General features: G+C 48.8%; 1 protein-coding gene across 5 annotated transcripts in view; it reads right to left on the bottom strand.

The window, feature by feature from the left end:
* Positions 1–25,084, bottom strand: part of LOC126933929 (T-cell surface glycoprotein CD8 beta chain) — a 75,874-nt gene that overhangs the window by 25,590 nt on the left and 25,200 nt on the right. Inside the window, exons 1-6 of one of the 5 annotated variants that reach the window (XM_050754226.1) lie at positions 20,649–20,815; positions 16,892–17,251; positions 11,870–11,959; positions 5,477–5,566; positions 3,603–3,639; positions 265–975 (exon numbers count right to left, since the gene is read on the bottom strand). In XM_050754226.1, the coding sequence (XP_050610183.1) occupies positions 963–975; positions 3,603–3,639; positions 5,477–5,566; positions 11,870–11,959; positions 16,892–17,251; positions 20,649–20,691 (633 nt within the window). In that variant the 5' untranslated portion in view covers positions 20,692–20,815 and the 3' untranslated portion in view covers positions 265–962. Of the gene's footprint in view, positions 1–264; positions 1,034–3,602; positions 3,640–5,476; positions 5,567–11,869; positions 11,960–16,891; positions 17,252–20,648; positions 20,816–25,084 lie in introns of those variants that run through there. The other 4 variants (XM_050754223.1, XM_050754222.1, XM_050754225.1 and 1 more) reach the window with 4 other exon arrangements.

Raw genomic sequence — 25,084 nt, forward strand, 5'->3', positions numbered from 1 at the left:
CATCCCACAGTAGAAATGAACAAGTGCTAGTTCAGCTTGGTAGTGGGCCGGGAGATGGGCCCGAGGCACCTGAAGCCTGGCTCTGGTGCCCTGGGCACTTCCTAGCCTCTTTAGGACTCTCTACACCTACAATGTTGGGCAAATGAGGATCTCAGGTGTAACAGGAGGATGTACAAATTTTATCCTTATGGTTTCTGTTCCACTGAGCATTGATGTCTTGGCTGTAGATGGGCTTCTACACATTTATGCCACAGGAGCCATTTGTTATCTTTAACCTGGGACTTTATTTGTACAACTAAGACATTTGTATAAAAAGAGCAGAAAATGAAAGAAGAATTAAGCCATGGGAGAGTAGAAATGGGAGCTGAGAAACTGACAAGTGGAAGACGAAGTGAACTCCTATCCTCAAACCCGCAAGTTCCCAGCCCCAAAGGAAGCCCTCAGAGACTGACATGGCTTCTGGGAACTGGACAGCCCCTCTCAGCAAGCTTCATTCCCAACCTGCGCCTGGCCTCTCTGTGAGGAAGGTCAGCCCCAGCCTGGGAAGACCAAGACGGAGCCAGCCCAGTATCACCCCATGAAAGACCCAGGACCCAATGTTACTGCCCTACCAGGGCAAAGCAACTTGCAAAGATGGTGGCTAAACAGCCACCACTAAAGGTCCCAGCTCAGGGAAGGCACAGGAGCTGGAAGCGGTGGCATGGGCGGCATTTCTTACGCAGTCCTCCAGCACACTCTGTGAAGTGCCCTGGGGGCAACGAAGCCTTCTCCCCAGTATTCCCGATGGCCCACGAACAAGTTGCTCCCATGCACGTCACACACAGAAAGGCCTTGCAGCAGTGAAAAGCAAGCAGCCAGTGAACTCTCCAGGGTCGAATGTGTCCCCTCTCTCCTTTTTCCACATCGTGCTCGTTACTGACCAATGTCTTTTTGTAGCAGGACACCAAAACCGTATTCTCTGCTCATTTGTAAAACCTGAAAACAACAGCAAGTTGTGAAACCACGTATTTTCAGGCAAACGATATTGAATTTCCTGTAACAGAGACAAATGGCAAATGAGAAAGCAGAGTTCTACTCCAAGTGGCCTGGGGCCGAGAGTTTTTTGTGAGTATGTTTCTAGGGCCCATGTTAGTCACTAAAAAGATTGTTAAGGCTAAAAAACAAACAAAACAAAACAAAACTGCAGCTCAAAGAACCGTGGCTTTGAATTGCGTTACTTCCTGTAGTACCTCTAAGATAATCTAAGAGAATCACAAATTTATATCAAGGGGCCAGAAGAAATTACCCTGCGGATGGGATGATTTTCTAAGGACAGTTAGAGGCTGGGGAACAAGGACCTCAAATCGCAACTCAGATCTGTGAGCACCAGGGGTTATTTCCTCCGCGCCTGGATCATGAGAGGATAACCAGAGGTGCTTTTCAAACTTTTTAAAAGTCACAAACCCTTTTGTTCAAATGACATGTTACAGGTAAGTGTAAACCCAGACAATAGAAAAGAGTATCTGTTTGAAATGAAGAGAGTGAAGAGGGCTCAGGGTCCCCCCATGACCACCCAGTGCCCCTTCCCTGCCTCAAGCTGATCCTGGGCTTGCGAAAGCATGAGGTCCTGCATCTAGCACCCCAAAAACTGGCATCAGATCACTGGGGAGCAAGTTAAAATGAAGGGATGGGGACAGACCCAGACCACAGTTAGTACCCAGAGAGGGGCTTATTTTACATGAAAGGTCACCATGGGAGAGATTTTGAGTGGAACTTTCTCTTTTGAGATAGAGTTTCACTCTCATTGCCCAGGCTGCAGCGGAATGGCGCGATCTCTTCTCATTGCAACCTCTGCCTCCTGGGTTCAAGTGATTCTCTTGCCTCAGCCTCCCAAGTAGCTGGGATTACAGGTGCCTGCCACCATGCCCAGTTAATTTTTTGTATTTTTAGTAGAGATGGGGGTTTCACCATGTTGGCTAGGCTGGTCTCAAACTCCTGACTTCAGGCGATCTGCCTGCCTTGGCCTCCCAAAGTGCTGGGATTACAGGCGTGAGCCACTGCACGCGGCCTTGAGTGGCACTTTCTAGAGGTCTGGCCTGAGACAGCTATACTCAAGTTATTATCTCTTGGGTAGGGGGCAGCTTCTAAATCCAACACACAAGGTGAAAATTGTACACAATTAAAATATCATTGAAAATTGCCCATAAAATCCAGCAGGCATGTTTCAGCAACTCTCGATATAAATATAATGTATACGACAATGCAGAGCATATCATAATATGAATGTATGTGGCTATTTACCATTTTAGAGTATTTAAAAATACATTTTGTTTGTCCGTTGTTGCACTTGCAGAATTGAAGTCAATGAAGTGACCTGAGTTTGTGCTCTGACTCCAGGGGCCTGGGGCCACATGCTTTAAGGATAGTACCCCAGAGAGTCCTCACACTGACCGTGAGATTGGCACTGTTAGCTCATTTTACAGACGAGAAATCCGAGGCTTGCCGAGGTAAAGTGACTCGCTGACTGTCACATGGTTGGTGACTGGCAGATGGGATTCAAACCCAGCTCCGTCTCCGCCTAAAGCCAGAGCTCTCGAGCAAGAGACCCTGTTGCTCTCTTCAATTTAGAGGTGTGTACTTTTGCTCCCCCAAACATTTCTATATAGAGAGGGTTGCTCTGAGGAGCAAATGTAATTAACTGGATAGGCAGATGTGAAACAGTCTCTGTTTTGAGGAACAAAAATCAAATGCAGGAATGCTGCCCCCGGCCCACGATGGCTTCCAACAGCTTCATGAAAGACCAAGTACATAATGTCGCTGCCCTACCAGGGCAAAGCAACTTGCAAAGGTGGTGGTTAAATGGCCACCACTAAAGGTCCCAGCCCACCCCAGGGAAAGTATAGGAGCTTTCTCAGCTCAGTGGGTCCCAAGAGTGTAATGTGACTCTGCCAACTCCTGGGACCCAGATGGGGTCGAGGGCGGCAGGTGGGACAAAGGCAGCTCCTAAGGAAGGAAAGCAATGGCTGGTGGAAGAAGCTAGTCTTCAAATCCGATTCCAGTAGTCTCTCCATTTATCTGTAAAATGAGGGTGATAACCCCTTATCTCACACAGAACCGAGGGGATGAAATAATAGGGGGGATGAAATAGTAGGTGGGATGAAATAACAGATGGGATGAGTTTGGGATACCCTGTGGTATTCTGTGCATGCAAAGCCTGATTGCTCTCCTCAGGAGAGCTAAGAATGTTCTTGAAATACATTTAAGTTATTGGTCAGGATTTTGTTTGTTTGTTTGTTTAGGTTATCTCTTCGGTTCCTGAATTCTATTATCTCATCTATTTATACAGTGTGTGACTTTTTTTTTAGATGGGGTCTCGCTCTGTTGCCCAGGCTGGAGCGCAGTGGTACCATCAGAGCTCACTGCAGCCTTGAGCTCCCGGGCTCAAGTGATCCTCCTGCTTCAGCCTCCTGAGTAGCTGGGACTACAGGTGTGTGCTACCATGTCTGGCCGAGTCTATGATCTTTGGAAGATGAGGTCTGACTTTGGGTCCTTGCTGCAGATAGAGGCTGCAAGCTGCAGCTGGGGCTGAGGAACCCAGGGCCACGCCCAGGTCACACACTTACTGTTTGATGAAACGAAGCCGGGCTCTCCTCCGCCGGCCTGGAAGAGGAAAGCAAGGGCGCCAGTCAGTGTGGGCTGTGGGTCACTGCACTGAGCCCCAGAGGCCAAGTAGGATGGTCACAGGGGCAGCTGACACCTCAGCCCACCTCCCTGGTCCCAGACCCTGGCCCAAACACTTTACACATTTCAATCCCCTTAATGCTTACTGAAAACCTGAGTTGGATACTACTTTTAAGATCTCCATTTAATTTGTGGAGAAACTGAAACACAGAGTGAGTTACCGGATAACATGCCCAAAGTCATGCAGCTAGTAAGTGGGAAAGCTGGAATTCAAACTCAATTAATCAGCCGCAGAGTCCGTGTCCTTAAACACACCTGCTCGCCCTTTACAGCAGGTCAGACACGAAAGTTCCCACACACAGGCAGTCTCAGGCCTGGGCAAGCGCACTCACAGGGCGAGATTTCCCACTGGGAGTAGGAGGAAAATAAAAGCATATCTATTTACATTTGTATCTCAGCCTTTATTACTTTTGATTTTTATTTATTTTTTTAGAAATGCGGTCTTACTATGTTGTCTAGGCTAGACTTGAGCTCCTGGGCTCAAGTCATCGTCCCTCCTCAGCCTCTCGAGTATGGGCACTTGCCCCTATATCCAGCTTACTTTTTATTTTTGAAACATATTTAATAACATGCATTTAATAACATAACACACACAAAATATGAAATAAGTAAATCCAGCCAACTGCTGCTGTATTCGCTTATTTAATATTTTATGCACGTCACTAAATGTGCTTCAAAATATTTTACCAATGAGGTCCTTCCTTGATCAAAAGAGTTTGCAAGCCACTGAAATTTATGGGGTTCTTAGAATGGGGTACATTGACCCCTTGGTGGGGAAGAATTTGTAGGCAAAAGTATGCACCTGGGTGCATTTCTGTGCGGAGAGGTCCATTATTTTCATCGTATGTTCAAAGGGGTCTGTGACCTACAAAAGTTAAGAGCCACTGATCTAGTTCATGCCCCTGCTGTCCCACCTGCCCATTTTATAGAAGCGCAGAGAGGGGAAGGGGCTTGCTCGAGGTGGCACAGGTGAGCTGAAGAACCGGGGTAGACTGTGGGCTCTGGGCTCTAGGGCAGCCATGCGCCTCTCCTCCGGCTCCCCGTCTTTCTTGTGAACCCAGTGCTGTGCAGAGCTTGGGGTGGGGGCCATAGAAGGAGACAGTCCCGTCTCTGGGGTGGCTGGGAGCAGCAGTCATTTCTGAGTTTCCGACAGCCTCATCAATATTGGTGGCGTAGAGAGGATTTCTAGCTTTCAGCAATGCAACACAAACCCCACAGGCAATCTTTTTTTTTTTTTTTTTTTTTTTTTTTGAGACGGAGTCTTGCTCTGTCGCCCAGGCTGGAGTGCAGTGGCGTGATCTCGGCTCACTGCAAGCTCCGCCTCCTGGGTTTACGCCCACAGGCAATCTTTTCTGGGCACTGGGCTTTGGTCTCAACTGCTCACATGAGTTCCCACTTACTGACACGTGCCGGGTGCCAGGCATTTGGGGCAGGAATTTACAAGCAGCAACTCTGGGAGGTAGGTAATGTCCTACGCCCATCTGAGGCAGCCAAGGCTCAGAGAGACCAGGGCACTGGATCGGGAAACAGCCACATTGCACTCAAACCCAGGTTTGTCTGACTCCAGGGACAGGGTGGTCTTTGGTTTTGGCTGCGTAGCCCCAGATCAAGAACGACCTCCAGAAATACCATAGGTTCTCTGAGGCACATTCCCACCAGGCTGCCAACTGCTCTGCTCCACTAGAGAAGTAAATATCCCAGGAGCACTTCAAACAGCAAACAGGGACACCCGATGACCCAAGAGGAGACAACTCACAGTACAGGTGGATGGCCACTCCCAGGGAAACCAGCAAAACCAGAACGCCAGCCACCAGCAGGCCGAGGGTGATGGGGCTACAAAGTGGGCCTGGAAAAAACACACGTGACATGTGTTCAACACTGAACATTTTTCTGCATAAGACACGCAGAAAAATATAAGGAGGAAAAAAAATCAAGTGGAAGTCCCACCTCCCAGAGAATACCACTATTTGCATTTTGATATAATGTATTTTTCCTCAAGTTTTTTTTTTTTTTGTTTTGTTTTTGTTTGTTTATTTTTGTTTTTGAGACAGAGTTTTGCTCCGTCACCCAGGCTGGAGTGCAGTGGCGTGTTCTCAGCTCACTGCAACCTCCGCCTCCTGGGTTCAAGCGATTCTCGTTCTTAGCCTCCCAAGTAGGTGGGATTACAGGTGTGTGCCACCATGCCCGGCTAATTTTTGTATCTTTAGAAGAGACAGGGTTTTACCATGTTGGCCAGGCTGGTCTCAAACTCCTGGCCTCAAGCAATCCACCCACCTTGGCCTCCCAAAGTGATGGAATTACAGGCGTGAGCTACCATGTCCGGTCATTGTCTAGTCTTTGTAAGCACTTTAAACATCATTGAAATCATTTTATATATAAAATTTCATGTCCCACATCCAAATTTTTGAGAGGTAGACAATTTTTATTCCTGGTAATGAGTCCTTTACTATTTATGTTTAAAACTTTTAATTTCACAAGAAATAGCTGAATATATTTTCATTGTAAGAGATTTAAATATAGGATTAGAGTGCTTGCTGACATCTTTGCTCCTTCACAGAATTAATCACCATTGATAATTTAGTAACTTTCTCTTTCCATGCCTATGTAATTTTTATAGATACATATACGGTGTATTTGTTTGTTTCTTTCTTTGTTTTGACACAGAATCTCACTCTGTCGCCCAGGCTGGAGTGCAGTGGCGCAATCTTGGCTCACTGCAACCTCCGCCTTCTGGGGATTCAAGCGATTCTCCTGCCTCAGCCTTCCAAGTAGCTGGGATTACAGGCGCTCACCATCATGCCCGGCTAATTTTTGTATTTTTAGTTGAGATGGGGTTTCACCATGTTGGCCAGGATGGTCTTGATCTCCTGGCCTCAAGTGATCCACCCGCCTTGGCCTCCCAAAGTGCTGGGATTACAGGTGTGAGCTACCATGCCCGGCCTTAAATACATATAGTATTTTAAAATATATACAGCAGATTATACTGTACAAATTGTTCTTTTATATCTTCACTGTTTCAACGTGCCTTTTTTCCTTCACTTAATCAATGTGTTCTTTTTTCCAGCAGAGTAACGTCTGACAGTATGGATGTATCATGAGTTACTCGTCATCAGTGGGCATTTTTTGTCGTTTCCTGTGTTTTACTTTTACAAATAACTCTGCAGAAAACATCATGTGTATTTCCTTACAAAGGTGCCTTCCTGAGGTAAATACTGAGAACGGGAGCTACTAAACCACAGACTTTGCCCATTTTAAATTGTGAGAGATGCTGTCAAATGCCTCTCTAAAAGGTGGCACTGACTTCTGTCCCCACCCACCAATAGTGCACCCTGCTGACCATTGATATCATCAAAATGTTTTAGTTTTTGCCAGTCAAGTGGGGGAAAATGTTATTTCACTTAAATTCCCTCATTACTTACAAGCTTTGGCCTATTTTCATATATTGGGAACTTGTATGATTTTTCTTCTACGAGTTGACTATCTGTTCCTTTGTCCATTTTGTGTGCTAAACAGCACACTTTACACTATCAATGCCCCAAATCCTTCTCTGACACCCTTCAGGCCCCTGTGGCTGGTCCCTCGAGTAGCTGAGGGGCAGAGCCAGGGCCCATGGGTGAAAGGGCAAGGCTGCAGATTTGGGCTTGAGGTTCAGAAAATCGGAAAGCATTGTGGATGTCAAGGAAGAGAGAGAATTTTTACTGAATACGTATGTGCTAAGTACATACTAAATGCAAACTCCCATCTTGTGAGGAAGAAAGGTATTGGCATTTTTTTATTTGCATTTATTTATTTATTTATTTTATTTTTTTGAGACAGAGTTTTGTTCTTGTTGCCCAGGCTGGAATGCAATGGCGAGATCTGGGCTCACCGAAACCTCCACCTCCTGGGTTCAAGCGATTCTCCTGCCTCAGCCTCCTTAGTAGCTGGGATTACAGGCGCCCGCCACCATGCCCGGCTAATTTTTGTATTTTTAGTAGAGACGGGGGGGTCTCACCATGTTGGCCAGGCTGGTCTCGAACTCCTGACCTTACGTGATCTGCCTGCCTTGGCCTCCCAAAGTGCTGGGATTACAGGCATGAGTCACTGTGCCCGGCTTGCCATTATTTTTATCTCTCATTTCACAGTTCGAAAACAAAAACAACATTCAAAAAGGTTAAATTATATGCCCAAGGTTACCCAGCTACTAAAATGCAGGACCAGGGTGTGGACACAGATCCTTCGAGTTCCAAGCCCCTGTGGGTCCCACCTCAGTTGCATGAGGGCATGAAAGGTATGGGAGGGAAGAGAGGTGGCTGCTACACGGGAGGGAGCCCACTGTCACTGGAGGGGAACCAGCCAAGGCTGGATCGCTGGGATATGGAGAAGAGATTCACACACTGGGTGGGAGGCTGGATGAGTGGCCCCTCTGAGATGCTGAGGGCATCTGCTGGGCTCCCTCTCACCTCCTTTTTGTTCCCCCAACCTGGATGAACCTCAAAACACGGTGCTAAGTGAAAGAAGTCAAGCAGGAAAGAGCCATGCGATTTCACTTCTACGAAATGTCCCTGAGAGGCAAATCTGCAAAGGCAGATGGTAGATTAGTGGCTGCCAGGGGCTGGGAACAGGGATGAGCTGTGAACAAGCACTGGGAATCTTACTGGGCTGATGGAAACCTTCTAAAACTAGATTATGGTAATGATTGCACAACTTGGTAAATTTACCCAAAATCATTGAGTTTGTATGCTTAAAGTAGGTGAATTTTGCAGTGTGCAAATTATATCTCAACTAAGGTTTTGTTTTTGTTTTTTGTTTTTTTGAGATGGAGTCTTGCTCTGTCACCCAGGCTGGAGTGCAATGGCTTGATCTTGGCTCACTGCAACCTCTGCCTCCTGGGTTCAAGCAATTCTCCCGCCTCAGCCTCCTGAGTGGCTGGGATTACAGGCACCCACCACAATGCCTGGCTAATTTTTGTATTTTTAGTAGAGACAGGGTTTCGCCATATTGGTCAGGTTGGTCTCGAACTCCTGACCTCAGGTGATCCGCACCCCTCCCCTACCGCCTCCCAAAGTGCTGGGATTACAGGAGTGAGCCACCGCACCCGGCTTAACTAAGTTTTTAAAAACTGTAATGGAGGTGGGTGCAGGTCACAGGGATGTACAGGGCAGCTGGGCTTCTTCCTGAGAAGAGGTCATGGTTAAGACCACTGTGGAGGCCAGCGATGTAGCTATAGGTCACCTCTGAAGCATGGTCTCCCATCCAAAATGTGACTCTCCAGGAAAAGCTGCTGCCACAAATAACGTGCTTGGGTAAGGGGCTGTTCGACAGATCCACACCAGCGACACCCCCAGCCCAGCCTTCCTCATCTTGCTGGGGCCTCAGGGTCTCCTGAGCTCTGGATTCGCACTCCGCTCCTGAGTCCGTGGTTTAGAAATGGTCCCCCAGCACCTAAGGGTGTTGTCTCAGAAACAGCCCTAAGCCTCATGGGCGACCCCTTCTTAGTGGCCCTATGGGTTTCATTCATGATAATAGGCTTTGAGGTCTGTGTGAATGCCCCCACAAGCTCTTAGTGCCTGGTGTATAATTACATCTCATTTAATCCTGCATCCCCATTTTACAGACGAGGAAACAGAGGTGGGGGGGGGGGGGGGGGGGGGGGGGGGGGAAAGGGGGGGGGGGGGGGGAGGGGGGGGGGGGGGGGGGGGGGGGGTCATAGAGGCTGAATCATCTATTCAATGTCTCATAGTACAGGTAGTGGTAGACAGAGATTCAGACCTAGGCCTGTCTGACTTGCCACTAGGCTACACTGACCCAGGGCCGCTCTCCTCAGTGTAACATCCACCTACTTTCCCCACACCCATCCTCAGCCCCACTCCACTTGGCCACCTTCACACACATCCGGGTTATTCTTAATAACTTATTAATGTTTGGTATGCGTTTTGCCATGGGATTTTACTGAGGGTTGGTACAAGAAACGATGCAAGAGGCCAGGCACAGTGGCTCACGCCTGTAATCCCAGCACTTTGGGAGGCCAAGGCAGGTGGATCACCTGAAGTCAGGAGTTCAAGACCAGCTTGGCCAACATGGTGAAACCCTGCCGCTACTAAAAATACAAAAATTAGCCAAGCTTGGTGGTGGGCACCTATAATCCCACCTACTCCAGAGGCTGAGGCGGGAGAATCACTTAAATCTGGGAGGTGGAGGTTGTAATGAGCTGAGATCACACCACTGCACTCCAGCCTGGGCAACAGAGTGAGACTCTGTTTCAAAAAAAAAAAAAAAAAAAAAAAGAAAGAAAGAAAAGAAATTATGCAAGAAATCTGAAGCGCTTTGTTTTTGCCATCATTTATAAAAGTATGACTGAGTGCGCCGTCATTCAGCTGTCCTTACATGAAGATGAAGGGGGCAGATTGCTCCTAGAATTTAGCACTAGGATGGAAGTTTCTTCTTTTGGTGCCAGGTTGTTTCTTTCTATCACCGGGGTTGGGGTGCCATACAACTCGGGGTCTTCCCTTTGTTTAAACTGATGTTGCTGGGTTCTCCAGAGCCGTAGTACACAACCAGTTCTTGCACCCTCATCTTAGTGGCTCTATTGTATTTGCATTTTATATCCTTTTTATTGTAGTCTGCCTGAAATCATTTAGGTGAAGGGGTCAGGGCATGGGACTTTATAAAATAAGGTCACGCTTAAGCTCCTTAAGACTTTACTCTTCTGTACATTGGTTCTGATTTTCTTTTTACTGTGACCTCATGTGATGGCAGCTTGCCACCCCGGTCTCCCAGATCCTATTCAGTACCCTCCTCGATAATTTCTGGTACAAAGACAAAGCGAACTGAGCAGTGCGAGGCAGTGCTCCTGGGGCTGCTTGTGGTTTGTTCTCTGGGTAGCAGCAGATGGCACTTTCTGTTTGTCATCAGTGGCTTTTGCTGGGCTGAGGTCAGTATTTTTCCAGAAACACATTTGGGCTGATGGGTTTAAGGAAAGCGTGTGCGTGGGCATGTGTGTCTGTGTGTGTGTGTATGTGCATACACTCCAGCTGAGGTGTCTGGTGTAGCATAGAGAAGCAAATGTGTTCATTTGCAAACAAGCATGTATTCATGAACAAGCACATACTGTGTATTAGGTCCTCTGTTAGGTATTAAAACTGGAAACATTTTTTTTTGAAACAGGGTCTGGCTCTATCACCCAGGCTGGAGTGCAGTGGCAGGATCTTGGCTCACTTCAATCTCCACCTCCCAGGCTCAAGGCATCCACCTCAGCCTCCTGAGTAGCTGGGACTACAGGCATGTGTCACCACGCCCAGCTAATTTTTTAATATTTTCATAGAGACAGAGTTTCACCATGTTGCCCAGGCTGGCCTCTAACTCCTGAGCTCAAGGTGATTCGCCCATCTTGGCCTCCCAAAGTGCTAGGATTACAGGTGTGAGCCACCACATCTGGCCAAAACTGGAAAAGTTTAAAGTGCTGGTCCTTTGAGTAGATTTTTTGTTTGTTAACAGCTTTATTGAGTTATAATTTAGATATAAAGTCTCCTTGTTTAAAGTGTACAATGTCATGATTTTTAGTGTATTCATGGAGTTGTGCAACCATTTCCATAATGTAATTTTAGAACATTTAAATTCCCTTAAAAAGAAACCTTATATCCATTAGGAATTACTCCCCATTTCTTTCCCAAGCCCCCAGCCTTAGGCAGCCACCAATCTACATTCTGTCTCTACAGAGGGTCATATGTTGAATATTCCATAATCATGGAATCATATAGTATATGGATTTTTGTGACTGGCTTCTTTCACTTTATTCTTTATTATGGCCAAACAATATTCCACGATAATAAATATACCATATTTTGTTAATCTATTCATTAGCTGGTGGATGTTTGAGTAGTTTCTACTTTTGGCTAGTATGAATAATGAAGCTGTGGGCATTTGTGTGCAGGTGTGTGGGTGGATTTTGCCTCCATTAAGCTTTGTCCAGTAACAGTTTACGAGTCTGTCTCCCATGAGACTGTGAGTTGCTGTCACACTCAGCATCCTTTCTGACCCTAGCTTGGGCCAGGGAGATAGGCTCTAGAGTTAACACTTGGAAAGTGCCTGGGGAAGGAAGGAGGGGAGGGAGGGAGGGCGAGAGGATGTCTGCCTTGTTTCTGAGGGTGCAGAGGGGTAGGGAACTCACCTTTCTGGGTCGCTGGCCTGGGTAACCGGCACACTCTCTTCTTGGGGGTGGACTTCTTGGTGGGCTGGGCAGTGGTGGGAAGGAAATCAACTACAGAAAGAAAGCAAGACACATATCTTAGCCAGGTGAACACCAGGTGGACTCAAAGATAAAACTTTGACTTGTGGCCGGGCGCGGTGGCTCATGCCTGGAATCCCAGCACTTCCAGAGGCCAAGGCAGGAGATCATTTGAGCCCGGGAGGTTGAGACCAGCTTGGGCAACATGGTGAAACCCCCTCTCTACAAAAAATAAAAAGTTTAGCCAGGCTTGGTGGCACATGCCGATAGTCCCAGCTACCCAGGAGGCTGAGGTGAGAGGATCTCCTGAGCCTGGGAAGTCAAGGCTGAAGTGAGCTGTGATCACGCAACTGCACTCTGGCCTGGGTGATGGAGCAAGACCCTGTCTCAAGAACAAACGAATGAACAAATGAACAAAATTTGTCTTACATCCAAGTACTGAAGTCCTTATGACTGTTCCCCAGGCTGCTACAAGGCCTGAAAGACACATAGCAGTAGAATATTTGATCTGCTTTCTCAGTTCTCAGATGTTGGGAAAGGGGTGGGGGCCTAGGGGTGGGGGCCTAGGGATGGGGTTCAGTTTGGTGTCCTGGAGAGAGGAAGCCACACAGACCTGAGCAGAGCCTACATCTTTGATTTTTTTTTTTTTGAGATGAAGTCTCATTCTGTAGCCCAGGTGGAACACCGTGGCACGATCTTGGCTCACTGCAACCTTTGCCTCTTGGGTTCAAGTGATTCTCCTGCCTCAGCCTCCATAGTAGCTGGGATTACAGGCACGTGCCACTGCACTCGGCTAATTTTCTGTATTTTTAGTAGAGATGGGGTTTCACCATGTTGGCCAAGCCGGTCTTGAACTCCTGACCTCAGGTGATCCACCCGCCTTGGCCTCCTGAAGTGCTAGTATTACAGGCACGAGCCACTGCTCCCAGCCGACCTACACCCCTGATTAACCACTGTGTGATTTGGGACAAGTCATAGTACTTTTCTGTGCCTTGATTTCCTCATTTGCTGAAATAATGATAATTGCCACCTCCTTCTTAGGATTATCTGAGAATTAAAGGGACAGTGTGTCCAAAAAAAAAGGTTCAGTAGACGTGGCTCCACCTGGCCGAAGACCTTGAGCCCCAGGGCTGGATCGCCCAGCCTTTGGCACAACCAGACCCTCCGCCCAACTCGGCAATCTCTAAGCACGTGGAGGAAGCTCATGGAAGAGAGGGTTGCCCTTATCTGCATGTACAGTACCAAGCAGGTGTCATATCTGGGGATTTGTTTTCCTTCTCAGGTGACCCTAAAAAATATATATAATATCAGAGCTAGGAGAACTTCAGTCTCCAACTTTAATTTCAAAGGTGAATGCCAGAGACAAGGGGAGCTGGCCCCTGCAGCCCCAAGTGGTGAGTGCTGTGTTGGGACCCCAAGCCCCTGTCCTGACTCCTGGATGGGTCACCCCTCTCCTTCATTCTAACCCACTGACCCCTGCTGAAGTGTTGGGAGAGAGCAGCAAGCTGGCACCCAGAACAAAGGAAGACAGCTGTGGCTCTGACGCCTGCGGGGGATGAAAGGGGCGCTGCTGGCCACGGAGTCCAACCCTTGCCTGTGTGGGTTGAGGAAACAGACCCCTCTGCACTGATTTTCTCCAAAATGGTAGAAGAGGGAGTAAGAAGACACCTAAGCTCTAGGTTCAGGGGGACAGAAAAAAAAAAGAAAAGAAAAGAAATATTAAAGCTGGGTGCGGTGACTCACACCTATAATCACAGCACTTTGGGAGGCCTAGGCGGGTGGATCACCTGAGGTCAGGAGTCCAAGACCAGCCTGGCCAACATGGCAAAACCCCGTCTCTACTAAAAATACAAAAATTAGCTGGATGTGGTGGCACGTGCCTGTAATCCCAGCTACTTGGGAGGCTGAGGCAGGAGAGTCACTTGAACCAGCGAGGCAGAGCTTGCAGTGAGCCGAGATCATGCCACTGCACTACAGCCTGGGTGACAGAGTGACTCCGTCTCAAAAAAAAGGTTGAGGGGTGGGGAGACAGGCAGGGGAAGCCCACAGATCAGTCATTTTTGGGCTGGCATCTTCTATATAAAAGTAGACATTTTAGCCCCTCACCTCTCTGAGCCTCCTCTGAAAAGTGGAGAAAACACGCTTTTGCTTCAAGACATTGACGGGAAGAAGCAACTAGAATGAACGTGCACTAAGCTCCAACCATGTGCAGGGAGCAGTGCTGAGCTTTTCCACGTAAGTTTACTGAACACAACAACTTTTGGGGCAGGCACTATCGTCCCCATTTTATCCAGGAGGAAGCCTAGGCTCAGAGAGCTGAAATGATGTGCCCAAAGTTAGACAGCCACAGGCTGCTGAGCCAGGATCTGCACCAAAAGACCTTGATTCTAGAACCTGTGCTGCTCATTCTGCCACACTACCTCACGCACAAAGGTTTTCTGACAAAAAGTTGAACGCTTTAGGTCCACCCAAGGCCCTGGGTCATCAGAGTGTCAAGGGCAACTGTTGTAAGAGGAAAACTGTCATCAGCAGGGTCTTGGAGAGCATGCAAGGAGCCTGGCCTTCTGTTGGGAGTGTTGCCTCCTTTATTCCTCATGGCCCTAGAAGTAGTGCTGTTTGACTTATTTTCTATTCGACTTATTTTCTATTCGAGGAAGCAGGGATGTCTCCCAGATGGTCTGTAGTGAGCAGAGAGCGGAACCAGCTCTTTAGGCCCTCAGTGCCTTGGCTGGGTACCACAGCCTGGGTCTGGTGGGAGACTCAGGTTGGGGGACTGTTCTATTTTACATTCATCTTGCCTAGAGCCTGGTCACCCTGGATTCCTCCTGAGCCCCCAGTTTAATCTCTCCCTCTCCGTCCTTAAAAGGAATATAACTTTGAGCCCATGATATACTTAAGGGCCTGAAAAAGGCCCTGTCTTTCCCCAAACACTTTTTCAACCATCCCAGCTTTGTCCTCTAAAAGGCCTTTCTTGGGGGAGAAGCTGGGTTTTGGCTCTGAAGAAGGTCTCGTTGCAAGCCCTGGGGAGAAGCAGGTTTGGTTGCAAGCCAGCGCTGTAAGGAGGCATTGACATTCCTGCAGTGCTGGGAGGTGTTTGGGGTTTGGAAACACAGAAGTAAGGAGTGAGTGGGGTTGGGGTGGAGGCGGTGGGAAGCTCTGGAAACTAGCTGTGCTTATTCCACCCTCCACCTTCTCAGACCCTGAAATCTCATGAGTGGAAAGGTGTGGGGCTTACAGAGGCAAAAACAATAAGCCAACATCAAAACCCAAACCCCAAACCCCAAACCCCAAACTCCCAAACTCCCAAAGTCCATTTTTCAATACGAAAATCAGTGGACCCCACGCAAAGGGATGCCTCAGCTTCTTGCCTGCAATAGTCCCTCCAGGCTGGCAAGAGGTGGCGGGGCATCACTTTGGTTTGTGTCTTCCTAATCGTGCTGCTGTCCCCAGCTGCCCCTGCACTTCCTCACGCTGGTGGTCTAATTTCTGGGTCTCCTTGTGGCTTTTAGTGCCCTCAGGTGAGCAGGAAGCAGGGCAGTGGGAGCCCTGGAGGGGGTTGGCTCCAGCCTTGGGCCAAGCTGGAGGTGGGGCTAGAGCCAGAGCCAGGTGGTGCGGGTTACCACACAATCCCTCCCCACCCATAGCTAAATGCCTTCTTTCCAATATGGTGGCCACTCACTGCAGGTGCTGCTGAGCACGTGAAATGTGGCCAGTCTGAATCGAGAGGAGCTGTACGTTTTATGTAAAATGCTCACTGAACACTTCGTATGAAAAATGAATGTAAAATATTTCAGCAATAACAGATGAAAATACAGTTAATAAATTGAGTTAAATATATTATTTAAATTAGTTTTACTTGCTTTTTGCTTTTTTAAACATGACTAAAAATTTAGAATTTCATCTGTGGCTTGAAATGTGTGTCTGCTGGACTTGCTGACTTAAGTCAGAGGTCTGCAGCTTCTCTGGGATTAAGTGGGTCATGCAGGCCATCAGCAGCCCCATGACACCGAAGAGAACATTGAGGCCCAGGGGAGAAAGCGTGGCAAGTTTGCAAGCAGAGCTGGGCCTGGCTGTCTCCTTACTACCTTCGACTCAGGTATGAGTTCGAGCCATAGACCCTCACAGAGAACATAAGGGTACCTGTCCCTCCACTGCCCCTAGAAATGCCCTCACTGGGTAGGTAAGTCAGGGCAATGAGGGCTTCTTCTCCCTGTGTGCACACTCTGTGGGGATTTCTAATACCACTATAGGGCCAAGGGACTCCGCCCAATCCAGCCGTAGCTTCGGATGTCCCTGATGTGGCCTGAAGGACAGCACTGCCCTGTCCACATAAGAAGCATAATGCCTGGCCAGGCATGGTGGCACACGCCTGTAATCCCAGCACTTTGGGAGGCTAAGGCGGGTGGATCATTTGAGGTCAGGAGTTCGAGACAAGCCTGGCCAACGTGGTGAAATCTCGTCTCCACTAAAAATACAAAAAATTAGCTAGGCATGGTGGCTCATGCCTGTAATCGCAGCTACTCGGGAAGCTGGGGCAAGAGAATCACTTGAACCCGGGAAGCAGAGGCTGCAGTGAGCCAAGATTGCACCACTGCACCCCAGCCTGGGCAACAGAGTGAGGCTCTGTCTCAAAAACAAAAAAACAACAAAAAAGAGAAGCTTAATGCTCATCTCTGACTCTGATCCATCTCTTCCAGTTTCACCTTATTCCCATCTAAAGTGGTTAGGTAATAGACCTACCTTCCAGGGTGGTTGGCAGCATTAAGCGAGCTAGCTATGGAAACACTTGGAGGGGCTTGGCCTGGGTAAGTCTCCCCATGTACTTTCTGTCATTATCAGCAGCAGTGCCGTTAGTCACCGCTGCAGAGTGGGGCACACTGAAGCATGGTGGTCCCAGTGCCTGGCACGTGCCTGGTACACAATCGATGCTCAGTGCTCATTGATAGCATTGGGCCTGCTTCTTACCCACACTCAGCTGAGTTCCCTTTCCGAAGGTCAGCTCGGGGCTCCCGATGATCATGCAGAAGTAGATGCCACTGTCTTCCGGCTTCACGCTTGTGAGATTGAGAATGAACCGGCTTGCATCCCGAAACACAGCTATCTTCTCCTGTGCCACCTCTTCACCATGGACAGTCCCTTTTGTGGAATCCCAGAGGGCCAGGAACTCGTGGTGACTGTCACTGCTCGGGGCCTGGCGCTGTCTCAGCCAGTAGATGCGCATGTTACCGAGGGAGATTTTAGCCTCGCAGGACAGCATCGCCATTTTGTTGGTTTGCACCTGTATGTATGCAGGGGTCTGCTGGAGGACTGAGCTGCCACGGACAACTAGGAAAAGCCAAGAACAGAGATGTCACACATTTTCCTAGCCACAGTTGTGGGACCTCGCAGTCACACTGAGTCAGGTGTCAAAGAAAAAGCCGTGGAAGAACCTGCCCAGTTACTGGGTCCAGGGACTGTACTGAGTGCAGCTATTGGCTCCTGGACTCAGAGCTCACAGACCCCACCTTCCAGGAGATCATCTGGAAGGCAGGTGTTTGCTAAGTTCAGCTTTATAAAGGTACAGGGGAGAGAGCTGCCATTTGTTTATTGAGTACTTATACGCCTGGCCCTTGCATAAAGGAACTCAATCAAGCCTCAAACTGGCTTTGGAATTTTTTAAGACATGGGGTCTTGTTATGTTGCCTAGGTTGGAGTGGAGTGGCTATTCACGGGCACTATCATAGCGCACTTCAACCTTGACTTCCTGGGTTCAATCTCTTCTCCCACCTCAGCCTCCCAAGTAGCTGTGACTATAGGCATGCACCACCACACAAGGATGGATTCAGGATTTTTAGTCCTCATTACACAGATGAGGAAACGGAGGCATGAAGTTATTTGTTCAGCCTAGGAGTGAAACTCAAGGATTCAAAGTCTGAAGCCAAAGCTGGTTGCCTTTTACCTCCCCTGACTGCCACTGGACGTATAGCCCTTCGGTGGGCTCCAAACTGCCGAAGGAGACCCAGGACAGGCTGGGAGAGGAGCCCAGAATCACAGCAGAGCATGTGGCTAGCCTGTCCATTGCTGGACAGCAAGGGCAGACAGCAAAAAAGCTCACTGTCCCCTGGTAGGTACAATTATAGCCCATGACCCCCGAGCCCAGCTACCGATGGGTCACTGGATCCCTATTCCCCAGTGGAAGGACAGACACCCCAGAAGCAGGGCTGGGAGTTCATCTTAGACTCTGATGAGAAGCACCCGGCAAGCAGGGGCTTGTTCATGAGGAGCTAGAGCAGGACTCACAGACCCGGCCCTGAACCCAGCCTCTGGCCGTGCCAGCTGTGAGACCTCAGGCCAGTCACCGAGCCTCTGTCTTATGAAAGGAGGGCAGCTTGGTGCTGTTGTCCTGCCTGTCTCTGAGGGTTGGAAAGAAATGAAATGCTGTCCAAAAAAGCACACTGCAAACTGTATGGCCACGTACACAGGTAAATACTGTCCTGATGTCTCATATCACAGGGCTGTTACTGGAAGTCAATTAAATCTCAAGGAGAAGGATCAGAATGGGTTCCATTCACACCAAGGCTGCACAGCTTCCAACGAACACAATCTGACCTGGTGAGCCCTTCATTTTGGCTGTGGAGCAAAGGGAGACATTGCAGGCCAGGGCCGAGATGCAGGAGTGGGGAGGCACAGAGAGGACACAGACCTCGGTAGGCAGAAGAGGCCAGAGGGCAGGCGTGTGTGCCCAGGAGGAGCCGGCTTACTGAGCACCTCATGTTTAAAATCCTGCCTGCACTTGCGGCTCAGGCCCCGTGGCCCCATAATGGCCTTCTCCAACACTGACGAAATGAACTTTGAGTTTTTGACTTTGCTCCTGGACCACCCTTAGCTTTCGCTTGCATCAAGAATGAAATGATGGGGCCGGGTGTGGTGGCTCATGTTTGTAATCCCAGCACTTTCGGAGATCGAGGCAGGAGGATCACTTGGGCTCAGGATATTGAGACCAGCCTGGGCAATACAGTGAGACTCTGTCTCTACTAAGAATACAAAAATTTTCCAGGCATGGTGGCATGTGCCTCTAATCCCAACTACTCGGGAGGCTGAGGCAGGAGAATTGCTTGAGGAGGTAGAGGTTGCAGTGAGCCGAGATCGCACCACTGCACTCCAGCCTGGGCGACAGAGCAAGACTCTGTCTTGGAAAAAAAAATTATTAAAAAATAAAAAAGATAAAAACAAGATGGAAATGATGCCTGGGGCACAAGTGGCTGCTGGGCTTCCTCTTGTCTGCCCAAACACCACAGTGCCGTTCCAGCACAGCAGAGGTTTTTCCTTGTTTCGGGTCGCTCACTTCTTGGGGGAGTTAATAAGAATCAGTAATGCCAGTTTATTGAGCTGTGCCTGGCATGGCACATACATTGCCTCATTTGATCCTCACCAAATCCTGTGGGGGAGATACTGTTTTGCACCCACTTTACCCGTGAGGAAAGCGAGGCTCTCACGAAGTTTAAAGACCGCTCAAGGTCACACAGTGATCCAGATTCAAACCCAGCTTGTGGGACCCTAGAAACTGACTTGGAACCACTGAACTGAAGAAACCTCCAGTCCTCTCCCCAATGGCAGTTATGTGCTCATGAGCACACAGTGGGGCTGCAGGTTCACAGGTGCCTGAAGCCCTTCCAGGAAAACCCAGAAGCGACTCCTCTAAGAGCAAGGCCTGGGCTGTGAGTGTGCATTTCCTCTCCTGGCTGAGACACACCCTGGCTCTTCCCGGGACCCACTTGCTTCTTGTTCTCTAGGAACTGAATACTCAGGGCTGTGGCCAAGTCCCTGCTGTGTGCTGGACACGGAGCCAGGCCTCACTGCCTGTTCCCCTCCATAACCCAGGGATTCCATTATCAGAGGGACCTGATGTTTCTAGATCCATCAGTAATGACTTTAGTGCGCTGAATGGCCTGGGCTCTTTCTATTTATGATATTGCACTCACTGGGCCAGAGCCCCGGGCTGCCAGGCCTTGTCACCCTCTGGCGGGATGACCAGCTTTGGGCTTTTTGGGCACCAGAGTAAATCGACCGGTTTGGGCAGCTTTCCGGGTGTGCAGAGGCTTCTTCCAAAAGGCAGTCTGGCTGGACTTATTCAGAAGGACAATCTAGACGCCCCATCCAACTCCAACAACCCAACCTCCAGGCTGCTTCCTAGGGAGCCACGCTACCCATGACACCTAACACTGGGGACACCAGGGAGAACGGGAGCCAGAGGGATCACCCTGCCCTAGCCCTCCCAGAACTGGGAGCGCCTGATGTTTGTCTGATTGTACGACAAACATTTCCCCGGAAGTAATAAAAATGTGTCCGCAGGACCCTCGGCCTGGCCAACCTTCCTCGGAGCACATCCTGCGGGGACCCTGGGCAGGGACCTGTTTCCTTCCCCTTGTGACCTCCGGCGCCCCTCTCTTTCCTTCCCTCACTCGCTCCCCTTTTCACTGCCTCCCCTTCTCCTGGGTCCAGGCTTTTGCGGGGAGGTGGCCTCAGTCCAGGGGCTCTCCGGCTCCCCGGGGTAATGCGGTCCCGGGGTATTTTATTTCCACTCTTAGGGACGGTGCCTGCCAAGCTGCCTCCCGGGCGCCCTGCTGCCGCGGCCTCTACGCTGCACCCTGCCAGGACCAAGGCCAGGACAGCCACTTCTCACCTCCCAGCTCAGGCCCCAGGAGCGCAGACCCTCGGGCAGCCCGCGCTCCGCCCGCCTTACCTGCCAGCTGTGCAGCCAGGAGGAGCCACAGCCGCGGCCGCATCGTGGCGCGCCCGGTACACCTGGCCCCGGGGGCTCGGCGAAGACAGTCGCGGCTGAGGTGGGTGAGGAGCCGGGCCGGGCGGGGCGCCCCGGGTCGGGGAGCTGGGGGGAGCAGTGGGGAGGGCGGGACCGGGCAAGGCGGGGGCGGGAGTCTTGTGTTGGGGACCGCGAGGTCTCCGCCCTCATCCTCCTCGCATTGCAAAGGTCTGGGCTGCGTTTCCAGAGCCCACCAGGACCCTCCGCTTTCCAGAAAGGAGGTGACACCGCCGGCTTCCCCCAGGCAGCTGCATGTGTGTCATCGCCCCCTGCCCCGGGAGATGCTCAGGACAGGGTTGTGACTCCGAGTGACAGTCGAGGCTCAGAGAGGTCAGGATGTGTAGTGCATGGTGGAGCTGGCCACTAACTCGGGCCATTTCTTGTCTGTTTGAGTAGTTATTGAGGGGCTCCTGCGTGCCCCGGGCTGGGCTGGGCCTGGAGTCGGCAAGCCCCAAGCCTTGCCCTCCCTTGCCAGGGAGGAAGGAAAGGTAACCAGCTGTGACACTGACGGAGGTGAGCTGGGAACTGGAGGTGCAGAGAAGGCCCCGACCCTGTTTGTAGGTTGTGGGGGTGCAGCAAGACCTAGATCTTAAGAATTTCGAAGGACTGTGACAATCACTGGCTGCGCCCTGCCGGCGAGTGCCCTTGGGCCGGTTCTATTTGTTGTGTGATCCAGCCCTGGTGGGGAGATTTGTGAGGGGAGACCTGGCTCAGGCTGCATCTTCCTGTTGAAACGGGGGTTAGCAGAAAGGGGGTTGGGGAGGTCCAGGGAGAACTGGGCATGCGGCCTGGAGGGGAGAGGGAGCCCTTGGAGGGCTGTGGGAGAGACCACTTGTAAATGTCAACGAAGACCCAGCCAGGCAGGCCCATGGGTTACCCTAACAGCTTAGAGTTTATCAGAGAGGAAATGGCGTGTCCCCTGACATCTAAAGCAGGCAGCGGGGCAAGGACACTGTCACATTTGGTCTCCACATCCAGTATTCTTTCCATCCCACTCTTGCCCCAGCCCCTCTGCCTATTGCTGGTGACAGAGAGTTCAAAGGCATCTCGGAGCTGGGTGCAGAGAGTTCAAAGGCACTGGGGGAAAAGAAGTCACTCAACCCAGCCAGCGGCCAGAGTCTCCCTGGATACTGCCTTTGCTCCCAGGCTGAACTGGTGAGGTCTGGATGGACAGAGACCTGGGGAGACCACACATTAGTGTGAGCTTTTTTAAAAAATTGATGTGAATTTCACATAACACAAAATTAACCATTCAAAAGCATACAGTCCAGTGATATTTAGTACATTTACAATGTTGTACAACCACCACATCTATCTAGTTCTGAAGTATTTTTATTTCCTCAAAAGAAATCCCTGCACTCACTAAGCAGTCATTCCCTCTTGTCACCTCTCTCCAGATCCTAGCAACAACTAATCTTCCTTCTGTTCTTGGATTTACCTGTTCTAGATACTTCATGTAATGGACCCATACAATCTGTGGTCTTTAGTGAATGGCTTCTTTCACTTAGTGCAATGTTTTTCAGGTTCATCCCCATTGTGGCACCATTCCTTCTTATTGTTGAGCAACATTTTGTTGTATGTACCTGTATATGCCACATTTTCTTTACCTGTTCATCTAACGATGGGCATCTGAGTGGGCTATTATATCTGCTTTTTGACTTTTGTGACTAATGCTACTGTGAACATTCTTGTACAAATATATGGGTGGGTGCCTGTTTTCAATTCTTTCAGGTATATCTCAGGGAGTGCAATTCCTGAGTCATACAATAATTCTATGTTTAACTTTTTGAGGGACTACCCAACTGTTTTCCATAGCAGCTGTGACCATTTACATTTCTGCCAACAATGAAAGGGTTCCAATTTCCCCACATCATCGCCAACACTTGTTATTTTCTGCTTTTGTTTTGTTCCATCCTAGTGGGTGTGAAGTGGTATCTCATTGTGATTTGGATTTGCATTTCCTGAATGAGAAATGATGTTAAGCATCTATTCATGTGCTTGTTGGCCATTTGTATTTCTTCTTTGATGTGTATTGGAAGTATTTGTTTTTTAGAAAACACAAGCTACCTCTTTCTATCCACTCGCTCATGCAATTGCACAGCATTGCAAAGGGAACAACTTTCTCAGTAAAGGATTAAAAGTTACTCACTGCTTTGTCAGGTATTGTCTAAAATCATAGACAGGGAACCCCTGGATGCATTAGTTATGGAAACTTTTGCGTTTGTGATAAATTAACCTCTAAATATTAGTGGTTTAACTTAATACAAATCCCCTGTATTGTTCTGTGATATTCAAGTGCAGCTGTGCCGGGGACTAAGGAGTATTTTCTCCACTCAGTCCTGCAGGGGACCAGGGTCTTTCCCCCATCTTCAACTCATGGCTCCAGGGATCACTGTGCAAAGGGAAAAGAGGATGATTGCCTTCACCAGGGTGGTGTAGGGGGTGCTGGGGCTGGGGACCAGGCCTGGAAGCATCAACATAACTCTGTCTACTTTCCACTGGCCAAACCTCAGTCACATGGACTCAATCATACTGTAAGGGGGCTGGAAAATGGAGTTTACTTGAGTGCGCAAGAGGAAAGGGGAAATGGAATCAGTAACTATATAATCAGCATGGATCGCACTGGTATAGCAGAAAGAGCACTGGTTAGCATCGCTTCTCTGCTACTTACGTACTCTCAGGCCTCAGTTTCTACATGGATAAATGAGGAAAATAACACCAACCATGCCATCTCACTGGGTTATCTTCAGGGCTAAATAAAATTCGGGATCTGCTTGCCCATTGAACTTGGAGGAGGTAAGTCAGCAGGTCTCTTGGAAAAACATTGAGGGCATGGAGATGGTCATATTAATTGAGGTGGGCTGTGGGCGCTTAATGGGTGGTGTCAGGGAAGCCAGATGTACTGAAGGACCCTTCCTTTGATGTTCACGTGTGCCATTGGATATTCATTCAGGTGAATAACCTGTTTGTAATTAACTATCTGAACCTGGAACAAAACTCAGTTTTGCCTTTCAACATAAAGTACCTTTCTCTCTCAGGTTTTGCCTTCCCTGAATGTAGCGGTTTTTAGTCTACCATTCACTTGTGCCTTTGCTCTTCCATGTTTCTGGTCTTAGCTACAGATCAGTTCATGATCTGACTTATCTTCGGTTGAGGTTGGTATAAGTATTTGGGGACCTCACTATATTGTCTCCTGCAGCTGTGCCTGAGTTTTGGCTGGTTAAAATACTCATCTGTTTATTATAAAGCAATCTCCTTTTTTATATAGTTCAGGATTTTTGTTGACTTGTTTTGAAATTACGTGTGTAGGTAGAGCCTATTATCTGTGAAATTCATTTCAGGGCAGTAAAAGTATCATTACAGAGTCATTTTGGTGAAGGAGGGCTGGTCTGATGGGTTGAGAACTGCTAAATTGGGTCATCACAATTGACCCACTGCCACTGTGGTGCCTGGTCAGAACTCAGTCACATGGACTCAACCAAACTGTAAGGCAGCTGGAAAATGGAGTTTAGTTGCGTACCCAAGAGAAAAGGGAAATGGAATCAGAGAGTATATAACCTGCCTGGACCGCACTGGTATAGCAGAAAGAGTGCCCATTAGCATCGCTTCTCTGCTACTTACCCACTCTCAGGCCTCAGTTCCAATATTCATAAATGAGGGGTGCTCTTTACCTGAGGTTAAGAGTTCAAGACCAACCTGGCCAATATGGCAAAACCCATCTCTACTAAAAATACAAAAATTAGCCGGGCGTGGTGGGGTGCCTGTAATCTCAAGCTATTCAGGAGGCTGAAGGCAGAAGAATTGCTTGAACTCAGGGGGCAGAGGTTGCAGTGAGCCAAGATCGCGCCATTGCACTCCAGCCTGGGCGACAGAGCAAGACTCCATCTCAAAAAAAAAAAAAAAAAAAAAAAAATTAAGATAGTGCAGTAAGAAAATTCCAGATTACAAGCAGATTTTTAGATCAGTTTTACAGAGAACATTTTGAACCAGGTAGAATAAAAGCTTATTGGGTTGATGTTCACTTTCCACTTGGAAATCTCACACTTAGTTCTAACCCAAATCAAAAAGAAGCAATCTAGATTGCTTTTTCTAGTCTCCTTAGGAAAAAGTCGCAAATATCAAACTAACCACCATCAAAGGGAGCCCAAATCAAACAAAAATATATTGAATAAGCCTCTTTTAGTAGGGAGTTAATGATTCCACTGTTACCGTTAAAAGAATTGAAAGCAGAATTCCTCCTACTCAGAGAAGTCACATGAGGTGCAAAGCAAAGAAAAGAATGTCTTTAGAGAGTTTATTTCCAAGTTGGAGACCAGGCCCATGGAATGCTCCCCTATTAGAGGTCAAAGTGCAGTTCT

Source organism: Macaca thibetana, chromosome 13 (genome assembly GCF_024542745.1).
Source record: "Macaca thibetana thibetana isolate TM-01 chromosome 13, ASM2454274v1, whole genome shotgun sequence".
Classification (NCBI taxonomy): Eukaryota; Metazoa; Chordata; class Mammalia; order Primates; family Cercopithecidae; genus Macaca; species Macaca thibetana.